The following is a 19,170-nucleotide window of genomic DNA, read 5'->3' as shown; positions in this document are numbered from 1 at the left end:
TGGAAGTAAATAACCCTAGTCTGTAATGTCCTAGTAAGAAGGTGCTTCCAGAGCACACGACGACGTGGGGTCATGGTTTAGACCGTTCTTTGAAAGAATGGTGTCACAAACGTGAGAAGATCCGGCACTGCCCACAGCAGTCAGCTTTAGGCGGAGGGTGAATTAGATGCTCAGTTGTAGAGGAGACTCAGTACTTCATAGCACGCTGTCTTCAGCTGCTTTTTCTCTTGGGCCGTGTTAAATTAAGCAGTGCCATCCTTTGTCTGCCGCTGCTTCTCCATTTGGACTCTTTTAGCACTGCGATTCAGCCCTCACAGAGCAGGAAAATGACATCTTCAGCCTGCCTGCTGCCAGATCACAGCGTGTTCAGTTGGACACTTAAACGCTGAAGCAGGTGCTGGAAACTCTATTCTCCCCTTGGTCTGATTCATGGAGTGCCAGCCTTCAGCAGAGGAATGGGGAGGGGAGGAGAGCTGGGTTTTGTGACTGAAATCACGGGCTGATTAATATTTGCAGTGCTTCAAACACGAGTGTAAAGGCTCCCTGAATTAACCCTGAGCTTAGTGAAGTGGTTGCAGTGTGTCAGGGGAAACCTTCTAGACCCGAAGTTGTGACTGTGGACCAAGGGGCTTTGTGCTTGATCTTAACACTTGCAGCAGCCACCAACTATTTTTAAGTGAAGGGAGGAATGATGGGATCCATTTCTAATCGTTCTCTGGAAGCCTCCACATTTGGTAAACTGTGTGGGTTTTTTTGTTTTGTTTTGTTTGTTTTCTGGTTCAGTCCCAGCCCGAGTCTGCAGCTTCTCTTCAGAAGACTGGGTTAGAAAATTATGAATGTTTTCTATGGTTAGTTGTGGAAGGAGCTCCTGGTTTGGATTTCCTTATTGCCTATACTGACCAGTAGGAGGTCTGGGAAGGGAACCTCATCGTTCAGTCAATGTTAGAATAGCTGCAGTTGGAGTGTAAAATATCAGAACACTTTTTTGCTTTGTTGGAGTAAGCACAAGTCAGAACTGGAATAATACAAGTAAGAGGAGACCTCTGGAGGTCATCTGCTCCAAACCCCTGCTCAGAGCAGGACCAGTCTGGAAGTCAGGTTGTGTTCAGGGTTACAGCAGCTGGACCCTGAGTATCTCTGGGGATGGAGCTCCCACAACCTCTCTGGGCAAACTCTTCAGGTGTTTGACCACAGTTTTTTAGAAAATGTTTTTTATTATATCTAATTGGCATTTTTCTTGTTGCACTTGTGCCTACTGCATCTCGGACTTATCTGTATTTTCTATTACTTTGTTGCTATTACAGAGACTCTTTTCCTAAAAGCGTAAGGTAATATGAGGATGAAGAGACATTCGGCCATGTTTGGATTAGATTAGAGACTTCTTCATATGCTAGGTGGGAGAAAAGCACAATGACTGCTTCTGCTGTGGGCTTTTTCAAGGGCTTTCAAAGGCTGGTGCTGATTCCAGTGTGCTCCTATGAGCTATGGGGCTTCTTGTCCTGCGTCAAGTAACAGCAGTAACAGTCGGGTGATACCGAGCACTGAGTCTTGAACAAGGTTATCAGCTGGATTTGGGGGTTTGCTTGCCAGCCTTAACGTAGAAGTGGCAGTAGTCTTGGAGTGCAGGGCATTTACTTCCCTGGCTTATCACTCACCATTGACAGGTGGGAGCAGTGCTAGGAGGATTAATAGCTGATTAAGGGTTGTCTGAGGAATGATTTTGGTAATGCTGGTAAGAAAGCATGAGAGAAAAGGCTTTTGAAATGTTTATCTCTAAATAATGTTAATAGCTGTACTTTTGTGGAAACTTAATTGAGACATTACAGACCAAACCCTTTTTGTAGAAGCCTTATATACTCACGCCTCAATGGTCTAGCCCAGGACTCTCATGGTGGTGTTTTCAGAGCAAATGCTGGCTCGTGTATCACTTGCACGTGCTGCTGGAGAGCAGTGAAAGAGTTAAGTGAAACATCACTTGGAATTTTTTTTTCCTTAGCAGGAATAACTTTTGCTTCTGCTTATCACCAATCCTTTTGTCTGATGCTTTCTGTTGTTGTTGTTAAAAACATTCTTTTTAATTCAGTGTGATAAAACATCCGTTATTTGTAAGTTGACTGAGCATAAAGTATTTCATTATAAAATGGTCATCCATCACTGAAGGCTGCGGGCTGCAAAAAACATTAACTGTGCACTTTTGGCTGGAATGCAGCTTCTCCAGAATAATACAGCTTCTGTGTAAAGTATGCAGCATAAAAAAATTGACCATTCAGGAAAACAGGTGCTCGCCTTGCTCTCCCAGAGCTTTGGGATTTCATCCCAAGTTTTTGGAAGGGCCCTGGAAGTCCTTCTGTACCTAGGGTCACTTTCTGGTTTTAAGCACTGGCCTCAGAGCTGAACAAGATACTGCTCTGTATCGAGTGGTTTCGTTCTGACAAGACTAGCTGTGTAAGTGCTGGTTTTGAAAAAGGGATCTACATTTCCTCCCGTAAAAGTTAGGGGTTTTTAGTAGAGTTCCTTAACATAGACACCCCAAAAGTGAGTGGCCAAATAGTGCCAAGTTGTTTCTAGACATGACACCAGCACGTCCCTGTTAATTTCCCTGGTACTTCACAGACTGCACTCTGAGCTACTGGTTCTCTGTGTGGTGAATCATAAAAGTGATTTTCAACTTATGTCATACAGAGCTTGTTGAATTTCCCTAACTTATACGTGGACTTGAGAAATAGTTTCCTTCACCAAGAGTCATTGTTAACTTTTGGTTTGAGGGGGAAAAGGGGAATGCTAGGACTGGTAGGAGTTGAGAACTCCGAATATCTTCCCTTCCACATGAGGAGCTGTAGCAGAGACGCAGTGACTTGCCTGAAGGAGTGGAGGGGAGGGGAGCAGCAGCCTGAGAGCAGGACTGCTTTACCTCCCTGCAATCAACAACCTTGCTACCATCTAATGCTCCTTATTTGCACGTGTGCTTATGTCCTGTCGAAGCAAATTCTATCAGGTCCAGGCTTAAAAATCTCAAGGAAATTATTCTGTTTCTGCCTTTTAACCAGCTCTTGGGAACAGACACTGTTGAAGTATAATGACTCTGTCCCGAAGGTCATGGCAGCAGAAATGCTCGGGGTGAGGGTTAAAGCAGAGCAGTGTCTGCTGACCCGTTCTGTGTGTGGTGTGTTTCACTTGGAGAGCCGGGCTGCTTTGTGCCCCAGGGGCAGGAGAGGAGGACTGAAGAAGAAGCAGGTGTGTGAACTGGAGGTGGCTTGCACAGTTGTATTCATGTGTGTGAATTCAGGTTCTGCGGTGTGCCATCATTTTTAGCTCACATGCTGGACAACATGCAGTCAGTGACCGACGGTCTTCAGAAAGGTAGGACAGGATCACTCAGCTGAGCTTCTGAAGCACTATAGTGCTTTCTTCTGTCATGGGTGTATAGTATACCAAAAATACTGGGGGTAGTCTGGAACAGATCTATTCAGCAATTTTGTAGATGGGACCAGTGTTCTCTTTCGAAGGTAGTGCTAGTGGTAGTACTAGTGGCCTGTGTACCACAGTTAGTCCTGTTCCTTAAAGAAGCCTGCTGCTCAGTATACCGGTTATTTGTTATCTCTTACCTTAGTACCACAAAGCAGCTGTTGCACTGAGGAGCAGGACGATGAGGTTGTTTATGTCAGGCCATGTACCTTAGCCTTTATTTGGTGTTTGGAACTTTCCCAGGAGAGAGATGAGCTGTCAGTGTGCGCGTGGACTCTCTCTGCCCTGAGAAACTCTCAAGCTAAACTGGGAACGTGAACAGAAAAAAATTGTCCCAGATTGCAACTGATCAGTGGCAAAGGTGCTGCAATGGGAGCTTTGACTCAGTCTGATGTTTCAGAGTCATATCATGTTGCCTCATGGAAATGGTTGCATTCATAGGCTACCTGTACTTGTGTGTGTTCTGAAACAGTAGCATAGGTAGGGTTTTGGTGTTGCTTAGGCCTCCTGATGGAAATCACATTAAAATGTTGGCTAAGTTTGTTCTTTCATCAGTAATAGCAGAACAAAAACAACTGTATTTAACTTTACAGGTTAAAATGTTAACTCTCACCAACAAAGATCATCTCTTGCCTGGAAAAGAGCTGGTTCAGGCTGAACCCTGAAAAACACCCTTGAAAATGTACCCTTGAAAGGGGTACATTTGGAAACTTTGCCTTTTGGGGATGGTGTGGTGACCCTAGCAATTAATGTGTTTTGTTATTGCAGGTGAAGTTACTGTCTTTGGGTAAGGGAAAATAAAATGCTTAGGCTCCAGCTAGTATAAAGTGTGACTGCTTGTGTATTCCTCTGTCCAAGCTGCAACAAGGGCATCGTACCTTTTATGAATGTGTGGCACCCCTTCATTTCTTCACAAAGGTTTTGAGGTCATTTTGGTTCCTTGCAGATGTTTTTTTGAATTGTTTTACAGCTGTCTTCTGATGCCTGATTGCAGGATGTGGGAAAAATCCTGTTAGAGGGGTTGGGGGCAGATGTAATCTTGTGTCTATAATTAAGATACATCCTAGCTGGTGGGGACTGATACTGAATTGTATTCACGGATCTCTTCAGTTTCAAAAACTGTAAATAAAAGAAGCAAAGGGCCAAGATTTAACACTCATGTTTTGTGTATCAGCACCTTGTATTAGTAGGTCAGTCTAGCATACAGCAATATGGATAAATTCATTTATCCACAGTCCGTTCTCAAGGACGTAATGCTCACCTGTTTTCATTGTTACAGGAATTGAGCTGTGTTTTAGTAGTGGCAAAACAGATTTTTACTTTTGTGTGCATAACCATCACTGCTTGCTTCAGTGTTGCTGCAGAAAGAAAAAAAAAATTGCTTCATGTTTTTATTGTTAAGATGTCTCAGGGCAACAGCAGGATTGACTGCTGCCAGGCCATTTTTTCTCCCTTTTCCCTCTGTTCTGTAGTGTCCCTTTTCCATCTGTGTAGGATTGCAACTAATACCCCAAGATGTCTGGCAGCCTGCTCCCCTGAGGCTTCTGTTTTGCATCTCTAGTAACTCAGGGTATTGGTACTTGAGCTCTGGGCAACTGTGTTTTACCATTAGCACTTGTAAATTTTACTTTCCAGCAATACTGGGTTGTAGCACAATGACTCTGAGATTGGTTCAGGTCGAACAGAAGAATTTGTGTAAATCATAACAGCGGGGCACACTAAACCTTGGAGAGGTTTTTCTTATTAAAACATTCTCTTTCCTCTTGGGTCATCAGACCTTTCTTCATTTCGCTCCTTTGGATGTTGTCTGTCTCACTGATACTTTTTAGGTTCTCTGGCAACACATGAAATGTCTTAGCTTTTTTGGGATTTGTTCTTTGATTTCCTTTTAATTTTTCCCCTTGGCACTCATTGGCTTCCCTGGAGGAAGAGGTAAGCAGAACAGGGTAACGTCCAGACAGCTAATTGATGATAACACTGCAATTCCTTTTTCCAGCCTTCCAGAAATAGCGAAGCTTTCCTTTGCACAACAGGGTGAATTTGCAATAAGAAAGCTGTTCATAGCGTGGTAGACACACAAGGCTGTGGAGAATTACTGTGCTTTAAAATACCGGGGAAGAAAGTTTTAATTTCTCCTGGGCTTTTAAATTGCCTGCTTAGTTTGGGCCTGGTACCGTGCGAGACGTGTAAAATAATATGGCGGGGCAAGAACAGCGCCTGAGCAGGGTGCTGCCGAGTGTCACAACCTAATTGCTCTTCCTTCGACATGTGCCAATTTCTTTTAGAGAGGAAAAAGAGTGCTTAAACTTGACACACATCAAAGTTGTGCTGTCAGGAAGATGGACGGATCAGTCCATCCTCTGGACTTGGCTGTGCGCGATGCAATTCCCCGTAGGTTTCATTTAGCCTGGTCGGCCTTGTTAGAGTGGCCGTGCTGCCTGTCTCGTATTAGGAGGGAACCTTGGGAAACCTGGCCCTAATTCACAACGGCAGCAAGATCAATAACTATCAGTGTTTGGTCAAGGGCAGATGAGTTTGTCATGGGATGACTGCTTTTTGCTTTGCTTTAGTTTGATTTAGTAATTTCATTTAGTTGAGTGTCTCTGCGTTTGAGGACTGCCCGTGGGTGCTGAAGCCCAGAGCGGGTGCAGGTTCATCACGAGAAGTGGTTTGTGGCATGCATGTGCTGATTTTTTATAAGAAATCTTTTGAAGCAATTTCAGCCAGTTCTAAACAGAGATGAAAGGTGAAGATCACCTGCATTTCATTGATGTACCTTTGTCAGGATATGCAGATGTTTCATTACAGATTTTTTTAAAGTTCAGTTTATAACACAATGCTTCTTTTCCCCCTGTGCAGTAATGGGAGCTGCGTACTTACTGCTGAATACTGGCTGTTCTTCGGAAGGAGTGGGAAGTTCTTTGTCTGGGATTTACCCAAGCAGCTGCTGGGAAGCTGCTGTGGGCTAGGTTCAGTAACTTTGATCCTAGAGCAGTAGTAAAGGTGGTTGTTTCCTATGCGGGAAGACAGCGTACCTTATGCAGTGCAGTGAACTTTTATGAATCCTTGACTGCTATTTATCAATAGAAGAATGATTTGCTTATTCTCATGCTTTAAAAAAAAAAAAAAAAGATAAACAGTGGTGGAGTCTTAAGAAAACAAACCTTGAATTTGGTATTTTGTGGTGTATTTCATTCTAAAATATTTGAGCGAGGTGCAAGTCCATAAACACAGTTGTTTTCCATGTCAGCAATGCGGAAGGACACCAGATACCGGCAACAACTTAAGTGAATGATAAATAAATGGGCAGTGCTGATTTTCTGCATCTTTGCCGATCCTACCAAATCGTGGAGGAATGTTTTTCTTGCATCCACGCTTGTATTGTCTTGTTCCTTTTAGCTGCAGTGTAGTCTGCTTGTAAAAATAGCTTCCCTTCAAACCTGCTGCCAGGACACCAAATTACGCAGACCCAGAGGTGAAGCTGGAAGAGTGTGTAGGTGTTGGTGATTTCCAGCTGTGGGGCTGTTCTCCCACAGGGAAAGCTTTCCCTTCAGGGGAAGAACTTGGCATGCAACTGACACTGCCTTCAGTTACCAGTTGAAGAGCTTTGCTGTGTACCTGCAACCAGAGCTATGCTGAGCCTCGTAAAAGAAATGAGGAACTTTGTGTAGGGATTAGTATATTTTTCAGATCCCCAAAGCTGCTATAAGCACTGCGGTGTTCCTTCACAGAGATCTGGCAAGTTGTTGGTGCTGCAGTACTGTCTTCTACCAAAAACATTACACTGAAAACTGCTGCAATGAGTGTAAATCCTTTAAAAAAAAATGCTGGTTTTGTTGCTTCTTGGCCTTCTCGTTCCATTGCTATGAGAGTTTTCTTTTGTTTAAAAAGAAAAGAAAAAGTTAAACTTCCAGCTACCTGTGAAATTAATTGAGATTTAGCTTACTGAAAGATTTTTTTCCTTAGAGGTTTATGTGAAACTTGATTTTTCTTCTCTGAAAGTTGTTTAGGGCTTTGTATTGAATAACTTCCACCTATGGGAGAAAACCCTTTAGAAATGTATACGATCTCACATCAGTTTTTGTACAGCTATTGAAGCATTAAGTTTTCTGGAGTGCCTTTACAATTGGCCCTATGAATTTAGAGCTTGCATCTGTCTTTGAAAAAAAGACAAAAGTCGTGGTGTGTTCCAGAACCTTTCAGAGGGTCAGCTCAGTGGTGTCTGCTCGTCTCCTTTCCCAGAGAGCAGTCAGTCTCTCTACAGCTGAGATCAAAGTTTAAGTACTTCTGAATTTGTATATGTGGCTTTACAAACTATGTGTTTAATCTTTCTCTGGAATGTGCTCGTGTAATCAGGTGTTTCTCTAGCACTTATCTTTTGCTATGATGGAGGAGGAAGAGTTTCTGAAAAACAAGTGTGGATGAGCATTGAAATCCCACTAAGGTAGGTGGGCTCTAAACAGCCTTAGGGAGACCAATATGGGAACAATAGGTTTGTACTACATAGTACAGGATAATTGATTTGTTTGCTTTCATCAGAATAATCATTGTTCTTCCAGAGGTGTTCAGGTCACAGACTGAACCATTCTAAGATTTGTAGCAAGGCCTTCTCCCAGTGACCTTCAGCCTCACGATGCCAAATTACCCCTCAGTTCATGCCTCTAATATGTGTCAACTACAGCTCTGAAAAAAGTTTGTCAAGTACAATTATTCTAATCTCTGCAGCCTCTTCAGTGCTAGGAAATGAGAGCAGAATTAAATAAATTCTTCCAACTTTAACTTTTGAAATAAACTGCTACTCCAACAACTTAATTTCTGCGCTCAGCAATCTGACTGCTGATAAAAACTCAAGAAAACTGAACAGTTGTGTTGGGCTCAGAATTCATCCCAAATCTTTTTTTTTCTTCTGTACTTTAAGTCTATCTGGATAGAAATCACAAAAGCTTGTGCTTTGTGATGCTTCCTGTTGATGGCATTTGTTTTCCTTGTGAATGAAGTGCGCATCTTCTACTTCTCATAATATCACTGAAGCATATCTCCCTCTGGAGTAGAACACAACGGCCGGGTGAAAAGCACTTGAAATAACAGCAGAGACACAGCTGGAATTTTCAGTGTAATTTTGGCTGAGGATACTACAGCAAGTACCTGCTTATGGAAAAAAAAATGTCCAGGGATTTTTAATGGGCAGTCAGAACAGCTGAATTTGAAGCGTGGCATCAGATGAAAACCCTGATAACTAATGGCTAATGCTGGTGGGACTGTCAGTGCTCCCGCTTTGCTGGTAGATGTAAATAATTCCTATAGGAGACAACATTTCAGTTGAATTTATGCCACCCTGACCAGAGGCTATCAAGACTGCCAAATGCTCAGTATGCATTCTGTCATCCTTCCCCCAAATAAAATCTCAATTCTGAGGGGCTCTTGAGATCTTGGCACTATGGAACAATCATTTGTTAAAGTCATGTTTAATGAAAGGGAGATAAACACATGAAGCTGGAGTGTGACAAATGAAAGCATTTGTGCCATTGTAATGAAATTAGGCAAACAGAACAGACTTGACAGCTCTGGGTTCCCCCTGTCAAACTGCATTTGTAATCCTAGCCTTGCATTCATGTGTGCCTGTGAATGGCACTGTTTCCCTCTTGGTATGGTGGGCCTGGGCCCCTGAGTGACCATTTTAATTCACAGAGAATTAGGTTTGAAGAGTGTATTTTACAGGCACGCTGAAAAGGATTGTAATGTATTCTCACTGCTGTTCCATTGGGTTGAATATCCTTAATTTTGGATCTATATTTACGTCTATCATAAATAAAATTTTTGGTAGCACTTACTGTGGTGAAGAATTGATTTCAGAGATGCACAAAGCTTGTTTCCACACACCCCCATGGTGAGCTTGTGTGCTGCTGTGCACAATCCCCTCAGTCCTTTAAAATAGACTGTAGTATTTCTGTGGTCTGGAAACGAGGATGTAAGCTCCCAGCCCCTCGGCTTCTCCTGAGCTGTCAGCGTGGGCAGGCGTCGAATGCAGTTATCTCCTGCACTCAGAGCTTCATGGGGATGTTATGGTGAGGTCTGGGCAGACCTGTAGGAAATGCCAGGTGACTGCTCCTTCTGATGACCCCCTTCTGATGCAATGAGCGTGGTAGACTTTGTCATCGTTAGGTTCATGAAGCAGGGCTATAGATTTCTTAGACTGTATTAGCTACTAGGTCAGGTTGTGTAAGTAGCGACCTGTTCTTCTCTCAGATGAGAAATTCTTCAGAAAAGTGCTTCATCCTAATCTAAATGCCACGTTGCAATGGCTGGTCTAGACCTTGCAAAAAAAAAAAAAAAAAAAGACCAAAACAACAACAGCCCCCCTGCCCTTGTTGGAAGACAGGAGGACAGAGGTGTCTTTACACTGAAACCCTGAATATGTACCAGGCCTGTGAAGAGGGGAACATAAGCCCAGGCACCAATTAGCGTGTATCATCTAGTTTAGCTTTTTTTACACTTGCTGACTATCTGCCAATTTATGAAGGGTAACTGGAGTTAAATGTTGGACTAAACTTCCTAGCTGGAAGAAGTCAGGGCATGTCTTTCATTGCAGGTGCAGAATGGTATGTGTGACCAGTCAGTGGGCAGAATTTGTTTTCAGAGTGGTGAAACGTGTGCCTCCTCCATTCATCAGCTGTGGAGCTGATGAAATTGTAGTTTTGCCAAGGGACCTAGAACCAATATGCATATATCGCTCTGGGGCTGCTGCCTCATTTATTCAACAAATTCAAGCAATGCAGATTTTTAGAGAGGGACAAGTTACTGTAGTTCTTTTTGCTAGATTTGTTAATCTCTAAATTAACTAATTGTCCTTGCCATGTGGTCCTGCATTTGGATCTGAGTGAGAGTGAGGCGCTACTTATTCCAGCAGGCAGACTTCGGAAATGGTTTTTGAAAACCCGAGAAGTATGGCTGCTGAATGCTTTCGGATGGTTTTAAAGGGCAAGTCCAATTCTGTCCTTTTTCCTTGTAACTTTACTTCCCTCTCCAACTCAGAGACTGCAGGAATTTCTCACCTTTGAGTGAAAAGACAAAAAAGTTTGGTGTTTTTTGTGGGTGAATCAAGAATAAGGCTCATACAGTGTTGCATAGACCAGAAGGGCGATGTTTGCAGAAAGTATTTTTGATGGTGAGCCAGGAAGTGCTTGCTGCTGACTCTATTTTCCGTGGCATAAATTTATAGAGCTCCTAGGCAGGAGTCCTAAAGAGCTGGACTTCTTTGTTATGGTGTTATTTTTGTCTTTTTCTCATCTTAAGAAGGGAACGCCTGCTTTTTGTACAATTCGGTGCATAAGCAGGGAAGGTAATAGCACATGGTTAAGCATCGTTCTTGTCTGAGCTCGCCTGCTTTGGAGGGTGCGTGGGATAAAATGCAAACAGCCTTCCTGAAGGCTGAGCGTCAAAGGCCAACAGCTGCTGCATCAGAGGAGTCCAGATCATGTGGTTTGGGTTGCAGTTGCCTGTCCTGGGGACAAATGATGTTGAAATAACTTGTCATAAACAATTTTTTCTCGTTCATTTACTCTGATTCGGAACGCATAGCCGATCCTGATAAGAGTCATTCAGGAGTGAAGAGTTGAACTGCCCGAGAAAGCAGCTTATGTGAGCGTTTTACATCAGGAATGTGCCAACAGTGTGCTAACAATAAGAAACCGCTTCCGAGAGGGACCTGCTCCTGTACTTCAGGAGAGAGGGGACACCAGGGGTCTGATAACGCTTGTTTGCTGAAGTGCCAGAACGGCTGGATGGGATTGCTGAAATGGGAGCTAGGTGCTTAAACATGAATTAGTTGTTTAAATATCTTTATAGACATGTGTGTCTAAGCGCAAATAATCCATAGGATGAGTGAAGGAGAGCTCTGTGGTCTCAGCAGAATTCCGTTCTCATATTAAAATCGCCAGCCCTGGAGTTGGCTTTCTGATATGCTACTTAAGATATTCTTTCCCTGCTTTTCAGTCTCTGTGTACTGCTTCAGGCTAGCTGAACTTCTCTTGGGTGCACTTCTGGTGCTGGTCTCTGGCTTCCCTGCAATTTCGTTGAAGGAGCCTGTGGATCATGGGTGAAAAGAATAGGAAGGACTTTCCTGCCAGTCCTTAACGCAGCTCAGGCTCTTCATGTAAGACTAGATCTTGTTTTAACGTATTTTTCCTAGCTTTGAATGGATTGAAAAGGAAGGCTGCATGTAGGGATCCCTAGTGAACTTCTGATCTCCTTGTGGACCCTTGTTCCTTTTTTTCTCTTGTGATATCTTAGGCTGAGATCAAGCTTGGAGGTTTTATTGTAGAGGTGCAAGTAGGCACCTAAGCTGAGAAACGTCCCATGTCTTGTAATTCAGCTACTGAGAAATATCTCTTGCTGGGAAGTAAACTTGCAGAAGCAACTCTATCAGCAATTCCCAAATTTCTCACTGGTTATGGTTTCTCCGCTTGTGATGCCTGAATCTGAATCTGGCAGAGTAAGATCCAAAGAAATGAGAAATCAGAGCTGCTTTTTGGGAAAACTTTTGTAAGGCTTCAAGTATGTACTTCCAAGAATTCAATATTTACTTTATATAACCTCTGCTTTGGGAAAGGAATTGTTAAAATTGTAATTGATTTTAATGCCCTTTCTGAAGTTCTCTACCTTTTTTTTTATTTTTATTTTTTTTTCAGGAGAGCATGGCATTGCTTTCACAGTTAGGTAGCCAACAAAGATCCAGACTTCATGTAACCTATCAGATTGTCTTTAGGAGCCTTTAAGTATCTCTTTTATGAAGTCTTAACTTATGGACAGAACAATTTATTTTTAAGAACGTGGTTCTATGTTACCAAAGTGTTGTGAAAAGAGTCTTATCCAATTCCTTCTGCTCTGTGCTCCAGATTAAAGTTGAGCCTCAGTAGGAAAAGCGAGGTGCAGTTGCAGTAATTGACCTGAAGGTGGTGGCAGGTTGGTTCTGGACACTGCCATGCTCAGCATCAGGCTATAACAGCCTTTCAGGGAGATTTTCAGTGATCTTTGGCTTACTGACTTGTTTGCAACATTTTTATTTGGTTAAAAACTTTGTTTTTTAATTTCTTTTGGTTATTTGGTTAAAAACAAGTAGCTTTACTGGCACTTTTAGATGCTGAATTGGTATTTTAGGCAGTGAGAGTAAGACAGCGTACAGCAAGAATAGCTACGGCTGGAGTTTTTTTCAGTCCTTGTATTGAAGCAAGCACTGCTCCTGAGGTTGAGTTCTCTTTTTGAAAGGAGAGCCGGTGATCCCCTTAAGTCCTAAATGTCTGCAAATGCTGGTAAGAAGGGCTCGTTGTAGTAATCAAGTGAGTAATCCTCAGATGTGAAAAAAATTAGCAGTACGATTGGTATTTCACTGACATTTAGATCTCTCTCAGAAGGTTGTTCTTCTGTGGGTAAATCTTGCACTAAAAACACTCCCTTCTTGTTTATTTTATTTATTTATTTATTTATTTTGATGACACAGCAACAACTAACTGGTCTGAAACAGTTTTGCAGCACACACAATGAGTTTCAGGGAGCTTAATGTAAAATGCTGTGTTACCATAAAAGCTGGCGTCTCTGAATATCAGGGAAGCTGGCCAGAGCTGCTGTGTAATCAGCAGCATGTGCCTAAGTTAAACCCTAATTATTGCAAGCCGTTCTGTGATCTTCATGTAAGTGGGGACATTCAGTTAAGTTGCAGGGGAATTGGATCTTCAACCAGTTTACATGTTGATTTATGTCTGCCTTGTCTTCAGTAGGACTGAAAAGAAGAAAACAACTGACCCCCTGCAGCTTGTGCAGTTAAGGTCTATTTATTGACCAGAAACAGGATTAATGGAGAGCATGATATCCTGTACGTCCTTTGCTAGTAAATTTGGCTGCTTCCTCTCATTCCACCTGTGCAGCTATGTGCGTACGTAGTGTTGTGAGACAAGCTGAGGTGCAGTCAGAGTGCTACCTGGCATGCTTTCCCTTTTGCCTTGGTGCAGTTGTGTTACACTTAACAGCTTAAGAGAAGTGCTGTTAAAGATATTTGTGGCTTAGGGGAAGAAATATCAGGGATAGGAGAAGAAATATTAGGGATTTATACAAGTTCTCTTGATGGGCAGGATGCGTATGGTTATTGTTCATCTTCTTGGGTGGGGTTTAATGTTAGCTTCCAAGCCCTAGATCCCGAGGATGTGGTACCTGTGCTTTCCTTGTTTACCACAGCGTCAGTGAAACAAACGGAGTGATCATCTTCTGGTGTGAAGGGAGACGGTTCAGTTCTGGTGGCTTGCTCTGTGTGGAGTACCTGGGGTTAGAAACATTAATCCAGGTGTCTCTGAAATGCCATTTTCTTACTGGTCAAGGTGCAGCCTGTCCATTCTGGGGCTCTTTGAGTTGAAGGAGGCTGAAGGAATTGCCAGCATTGTGATGGATTGATTAGGTGGTGACTGTTCTATGGAAAGGATCAGCTTTGGGGAAGATGAGCTTGAGTGTTGATCCCTAGTAGTCTGATTATATTTAATGTTGTCCAGATGCTTGTAACCACAGACAAGTGCTCCATAAAGCACACTTAAATAAACATCGATGAAAGCATGTCTTATGATCCTCTGCATTTCCATGAGCTATTGAGAGATGACACAATTGTAACGCCACACCAGAATATTATCTGACGAGTTGGGGGAGTTGTTCTTAAGCCAAAAAGATTGAATCATCACGTTCCTTTTAACCTCTCACAAGTTAATGGTGTTGGCCTGATTTGAACTGGTAGCTGCAAGGTAAGAGAATGATTCATCTGCAGAATGATTCCCAAGGTTCCTTTTTTCAGTTACAGTTTTGCTTTAGTTAACCACAAAACTATTGCACTTTGATACAGTTCCCCATGGTCTTAATGTAAAACAAACAAACAAAAAGCAACCAAACCCCATTATTCTTCCTCTTTTGCTTCCTGACAATGTTGTATAATCACAATAGTTTTTGACAAGTATATGTTAAGATGCTTTGTTTACTTTTTACTTTACTAGGAATCTTTACTTTACTTGGAATTTCACTTATCTTAGTATAGGAGGTGTTAGATTATTTTATTTTTATCTTACTTTTTAAGTAAAATAATTGTGTTGGCAGATACAAAACCAGTAGCTTATTTCAGGATTCAGGAATCGCAGGCTTTTCCTCCCCTATGCCAAAGAAGCTCATATGACAGCTAAGTGAAATATTGTGTCATCAGGAATGTAAATGCCAGCGTTCCTGTGACACTATTAGCCCTTAGACTTGTTAACTTTGATTAGGAGTAAAATGTAGGTTTCAGCAAGTTGGGCCAACTGTTGGTACTTAAAGAGACCTGTATTGCAGAATTTCTGCTTTCAGGATTGCCCAAGTTACTTCTAACACACTTATTTGCCTCTGTACTGGCTGTGTGGTGGTTGACTTCACCTCCTGCTTACTGCTTTTTCTCCTAAATCCTCAAGACTCCTCCTATCTAGATCCCTTGTATTGTTGTTGTTGTTGTTTTTTCCATTTTGCCTAGTTCTGAGCAATCTTTTCTGTATTTCTTTTTCATTCTTGAAGTTTCCATTGATCATCTTAAAAAGTTTAGGAAGCTCGTTAGTTGTTGTTTCCCCAGCTCAGCAGCTCAGTGCATCAGCTTTTCTATTGCAGCTTTAGAGAGGATGCTTGCTGTCCAAAGCAGCAAGTAGAAAGAGTGCCCTTTTTACTTACTTGGTTCAGAGGCTTATATAGCTGTTCTGAGAACAAGATTAGAATTGTTTTCAAGTTTGTTTCTTTTTTTTTTTTTTTTTTTTTTTTTTTTTTTTTTTTGTCTTTGCCAAGAAAACATGTAGTGTTACAGAAATGTGATTTGTGTTCAGGCAAATTGCTGCAAGAGATCCATCTAACATATATTTTGCATGTGATTATTATGGGGCTATATGTGTAGTAGGATGTTTTAAAAAAGAGGCAGAAGGTGGGGCAGATTTTTCATACTTCGTGTGATCACAATTCTAGAGAAATACTAGGAAAAGGCAGCCATATCTGCTAATTAACTAAAGCATGAATTTCGGTAGTGCTGGGTCTGTCATATTTAGTGTTCTCACAGTAGGATTTGTTCTATAAGTCTCCTGAAGGCTGTTTTGAAGATGATTCTATTTGCATAACAAATAGTGAGCCCTACAAACCATAGCTTTTAAAAATATATACATATACCTGTATATATATATATATGTATATATATAAAAGCAACCCTGACCTTCCTACCAGTCTTCTGAAACTAAGCTTTTGCAGGCTTCTTTCCTTATAGATTTATTTTGCCGTAGATTGTTAAAAAGAAAGCAAAATGAAACCTAATGAATTAAGTCTAACCTCATGTTGGTCTTTTTTCCTTTTTTTTTTTTTTTTTTAACAGAACTATCTGAAATAGAACCCAATGTCTTTCTTCGACCTTTCCTGGAAGTAATCCGTTCTGAAGACACTACAGGCCCCATAACTGGATTGGCCCTCACCTCTGTGAATAAGTTCCTCTCATATGCACTAATAGGTATGTAACATGTCTTCCTGGGATTTACCAAAATGCCAGCCAAGTGCATCTCCTTGCAACATGTCTTTGGCCAGGAGACATGTTTGCAGTCTTAATGAGGAGATTGGAGAAAGACAAAAATTGTCATTAATGCTGAGGAAATAGGCATCTGCAGTTTCTCAGCATTATTCCTGCTGGTCTTTCATGGCACTCAAGTAATAATGGCTGGAAACGGAGCCACAGCTTCTGGTTTGCTCAGACTGCTGTGTGCTTATGGCCCACTGATGAACTTTGGTATTCACCAAATGCAGTTCAGACTTTTCGATATAATCTGAGTAAAAGGTTCGGGGAAGGGAAAACACCAGCGGGGATTACAGTGTTCTAATATACGTAAATACAATAGTTTAGTTTTGTGGACTAACGTTTCTGTTCTAGAGTGAGGATGTTTTTTACCCAGTTCTGACACACACTGGACAGGGTCCTGTACTCCAAATTTGCCAGAATTGCTGTGGAACAGTTTTGCCCTCGCCCGCAGTCAGACTTAAGTGCATTAGCTGAATCTTTTTAGTTTTCTTAGGCATGCTCTTCATCCCAATATGAGGTAAAATAGTTGCTTGATTTTTTCAATGGTCTTTGAAATGTATGCATCTTCCCTGATGTTTGTGAAAGGCTAATAATGTGCATGTGGTCAGTTGCTGTGGCTCAGCTGGCTCATAGTAATTCATTAGCTTGCATTCTGTCTGCCCTCAGTGTGTCATCCTGCTACTACTGCTGCTCGAGTTTTCTCTGTAAATTCTGTTAGTACTTTCTGATCATACCTGTATGAATTACAGAATTTATAATCTGCAATTTGTGTTGATGCGTAGTCTCACTTAGAGGAACCTCTTTTATCACTGTCCCCTCACCTCCAAAGTCCAGTTTTCCAGGTTCTTTTCCTCCATTATATTAAAAGAACGCTCGATTTTATCTTTTTTTCTCTGCTCTTTTAAATATTTTTTCCTCTGGAGTAAGCATGAGGGAAGTCAGAGAAAGAAAGGGCTTCAAGATCTATGCAGATGCTGGCCACTTGTGCAGAAAAACTCCAAAATTAAAATGAGCAAAACTGGGGACTTGCAGGAATTTATTTGTTGTATGTACTGGTATCAAAACATCAGTTAGCGGGGAGTATTGGGTAAAAGTAAGTGGCAAGAAATAACTAAAATGATGAGATATTAATATCACTTGATAGGACAATAAAGGAATCTTAATAAATAAGCCTGTGAAATGTCCCTCTGAAGGACTAGGCAGTAACGCAAATATGTTAGTTTTAAAATAGAGGAGATGGTTCTTCTGTGCATTTGTGTTCTGATCCCACCCAGACCATTAGGCTGATACCATGTGTCAAGGCAAATGTCTGCATGGGCAACTCACTACAAATACTTGATTCGAGGCAGAAACAAGAAAATTATTAAAAGCTTGTAGTCTTTCATTAGCTACTTGTTAGTTAGAATGTTTCTTAGGTCACTCCAGCAAGGATGCCTCCCTGTAGCTGCGTGTGAGCATGTGTCCATGTAGCACACAGCAGAAGAGCCCCTCTACCTGGCTTTTGTTGTTGAGCTGAGCCTGTAGAGGAGGGGAGCTCAGGCCCTGCTGGAGGTGACATTCACAGCGGCCTTGTCCTTTGTGCTGCTCCAGATACCGGCGAAGCTGGGATTAGTGGTTGCGGACTGAACATCTGGCTAGGGTGGTGTTGTTAAATTAAAGCTTTTTGGTCTTGTGTTTCTCTTTGTAATACAAGACTAGAGGTAGTCTAAAGATTGTTTGCCTAAAGAAAGGAAAAGCTTAAAGTTGTCCTAAACATACAAACCTGTTTCAAACTGTACAGAACAAGGAAGGAACGACTGGAGCATAACCACAATGAGTGAAAATTCAATGTGGCTGGTTTTTACGGTGCATTTTGATGCTGCATAAATTGATGGGTGATACCAGAACACTTTCCAAGAGCATCATTAGCTGTGTCTGTTTTGTGAGTAGATGGCTTTTGCTCTACCCACAGGGTCTACAGCCAGTGCCCAGTGAAAGGGCCAAACTCCTTTCATAGGTTATCTTTTGTTTAAAGCTTCTTTCTTTTCCTATTTCCAAAACATTTCATTGCTAATCCTTGTGCTGTTCCACTGTTTTTCTTATTCTGTCATATGCCACTAGATGGTTATCTGTTGTCTTTTCAGACCAGTGTTGCTGTCGGGGTACATTTTAGAACTAGTTCAAAAGGCTACTAAAAATTATTCTTTTTTTTTAACTTTGGATCCCGAGTACTCTGAAGTGCAAAGATCTGTTCTGAATTTGTTGGGTGCAGCAGTTCACTGATGGTATAGTGTGCAATCAGCAGCTCAGTTAGACAAAATGACTTTATATCCACTATGCATGTATTTTGATAGGAATAGTTATAATTAAAGAGATTATCCTCTAGTCTGAAATAACTACTGCTGTTTCAAGAGTTACGTTCAATAAATGGCACAGTAACTTTTAAAGCACAAGAAAACTTTGCATCAATACTAAACGCTATTGGTTTTATCCCTCGGATTAGTTATTTCCTTACTCAGCAGTTCTCTACAGCTAGCTGACAGCCTTTTTGATGAGCTCAAACCTGACCTATAGGAAGACTAGTGGCTGAATTTCTGAATTGTATTTGTTTTATTTTCCTCAGAAAAGGTATGTGCTCGTGTTGTTATCACAGTGTGTCCAGAGCAGCTTCAGGCTCCACTTCTAAAGTTAACTTTTCCATGGCGTACCTTAAAACTACGTATCTGCGAGTGAGCAGCTGTTGCTCAGCTTCCAGCAATAGGACTTGTTTGGGAGTTTAAAGCTTGTTCTCCCCTCTACCTTCTGTGTCTCCTTGGTGATTTATTTTAGTTGCATTGAAGGTCTTACTGAGCAGGCTGCTGGATTTCCCTCATGGTTAAAAGCCTGGATTTTCTGCTTTTTGCTTTTTGTTTTGCTTGTTGTGGGAGTACACCCCATATGAAATGTGTAAGTCTAGATGGGGTCTCCAGACCCTTGTTGTAGGTGGCAGTTTTTGAACTGGTGTTTTACTTCACACAAACCTCTTTTATTAGTGATTCTGAGCAGGCATTGACACATCTTTTCATACTGTTTCTCACCAGGGAACAAAGAAGCATGTTGAGCTTTTCTCTATCTTGTTTCTGCAAAGTAGA

The 19,170-nt window shown here is 41.7% G+C and overlaps 1 protein-coding gene across 2 annotated transcripts in view; it reads left to right on the top strand.

Annotated features, from left to right (window-relative positions):
• GBF1 (golgi brefeldin A resistant guanine nucleotide exchange factor 1) overlaps window positions 1-19,170 on the top strand; it is a 102,369-nt gene that overhangs the window by 43,536 nt on the left and 39,663 nt on the right. For both annotated transcript variants that reach the window (XM_082764225.1, XM_082764226.1), the window contains exon 4: window positions 15,866-15,997. In XM_082764225.1, the coding sequence (XP_082620351.1) occupies window positions 15,866-15,997 (132 nt within the window). The remainder of the gene's footprint in view (window positions 1-15,865; window positions 15,998-19,170) is intronic.

This window comes from Aythya marila (genome assembly GCF_965140915.1).
Source record: "Aythya marila genome assembly, chromosome: 7".
Classification (NCBI taxonomy): domain Eukaryota; kingdom Metazoa; phylum Chordata; class Aves; order Anseriformes; family Anatidae; genus Aythya; species Aythya marila.
The sequence above is the reverse complement of the archived record's forward strand: the minus strand, read 5'-3'. Positions and strand labels throughout refer to the sequence as shown.